We start from the raw sequence: 995 nt of genomic DNA, 5'->3' as shown, positions 1-995 counted from the left end.
ATGATTGAGAAGGGGATGCTTAGGGAATTTGTCACGGAGGTTCATCAAACCGAGAGAGTGCCGGCTTTGGCTATAATCTTGGGAACTATCAATGTTATTTTTAGTGGAGAAACAATGGGGAGAAATGCACACAGAGACAAAATAAGAAAGATAGAGAGTTTACAGCAGGTTAATGAGATGGTGAGCATACCATGGTTAGTCGGTGGAACTGCGATGGGTGAGGAAAACATAATGTTCAGCCCAAATGACCTAAAGTCGGTAATCTTACCGCATGAGGATGCCTTGGTAATCACTATAGCGATGGGTAATTATCTGGTAAAGAGGGTGTTGATAGACTGCGGAAGTTCAGTGGATTTGTTGTTCAAAGGGGCCATGGAGGAAATGAACATCAGTAGAGATCATCTGAAATCCCCTCAAACTAATTTGTTTGGGTTCAATAGCAGCATGACAAAGCCTATGGGGGAGTTAGTGTTACCTGTAACAGCTGGTCCGACGACTGTATTCACAAGATTCATGGTGGTGGACACTACTTTCCAATATAATGCAATCCTAGGGAGAAGATGGATCCATGAAATGAAGGCAATTCCGTCGACATATTACCAAGTAATCCGCTTCCCCACGAATGGGGGGATGTATGAAATAAGAGAGGATCAACTCGCTGCACAAAACATCCATCAAGTGTCCCTGAAAAATATGGTCCGAGGCATTGTCACCAAGTACGGTATGGGTTTAAAACAGTGTATTTGAAAAAAACTTAGTTCGTGTTTTAAACGGAACGTCTCGGGAAAAAAACAGAAAAAAGCATATATAAAAAAAGTGGGGCATAAAAAACGGGTTTAAAACCCGGTAAAACGGGTTTAAAAGGTATAATACGTACAATACGTACAATACGTAAAAGAAACGGTAAAAACCGATGATAAAGAATATAATAGATAAAGAATTTGATTTTTTTATAAGAGTGGAAAAAAGAATTGATACATAAAATAAAAATAAAA

The 995-nt window shown here is 39.1% G+C and overlaps 1 protein-coding gene across 1 annotated transcript; it reads left to right on the top strand.

Moving 5' to 3' along the window:
- LOC147507828 (uncharacterized) lies at positions 1 to 747 on the top strand. Its single transcript, XM_086596472.1, has one exon. It carries the CDS (start codon positions 1 to 3, stop codon positions 745 to 747), a length of 747 nt encoding a protein of 248 aa, XP_086452598.1.
- The last annotated feature ends 248 nt before the right edge of the window (positions 748 to 995 follow it).

This window comes from Coptis chinensis, chromosome 3 (assembly GCF_015680905.1).
Source record: "Coptis chinensis isolate HL-2020 chromosome 3, ASM1568090v1, whole genome shotgun sequence".
Classification (NCBI taxonomy): domain Eukaryota; kingdom Viridiplantae; phylum Streptophyta; class Magnoliopsida; order Ranunculales; family Ranunculaceae; genus Coptis; species Coptis chinensis.
The sequence above is the reverse complement of the archived record's forward strand: the minus strand, read 5'-3'. Positions and strand labels throughout refer to the sequence as shown.

What these genes read in the sequence shown, in the direction of transcription:
- LOC147507828 (XM_086596472.1), top strand. Translation starts at nt 1, where the DNA reads ATGATTGAGAAGGGGATGCTTAGGGAATTTGTCACGGAGGTTCATCAA.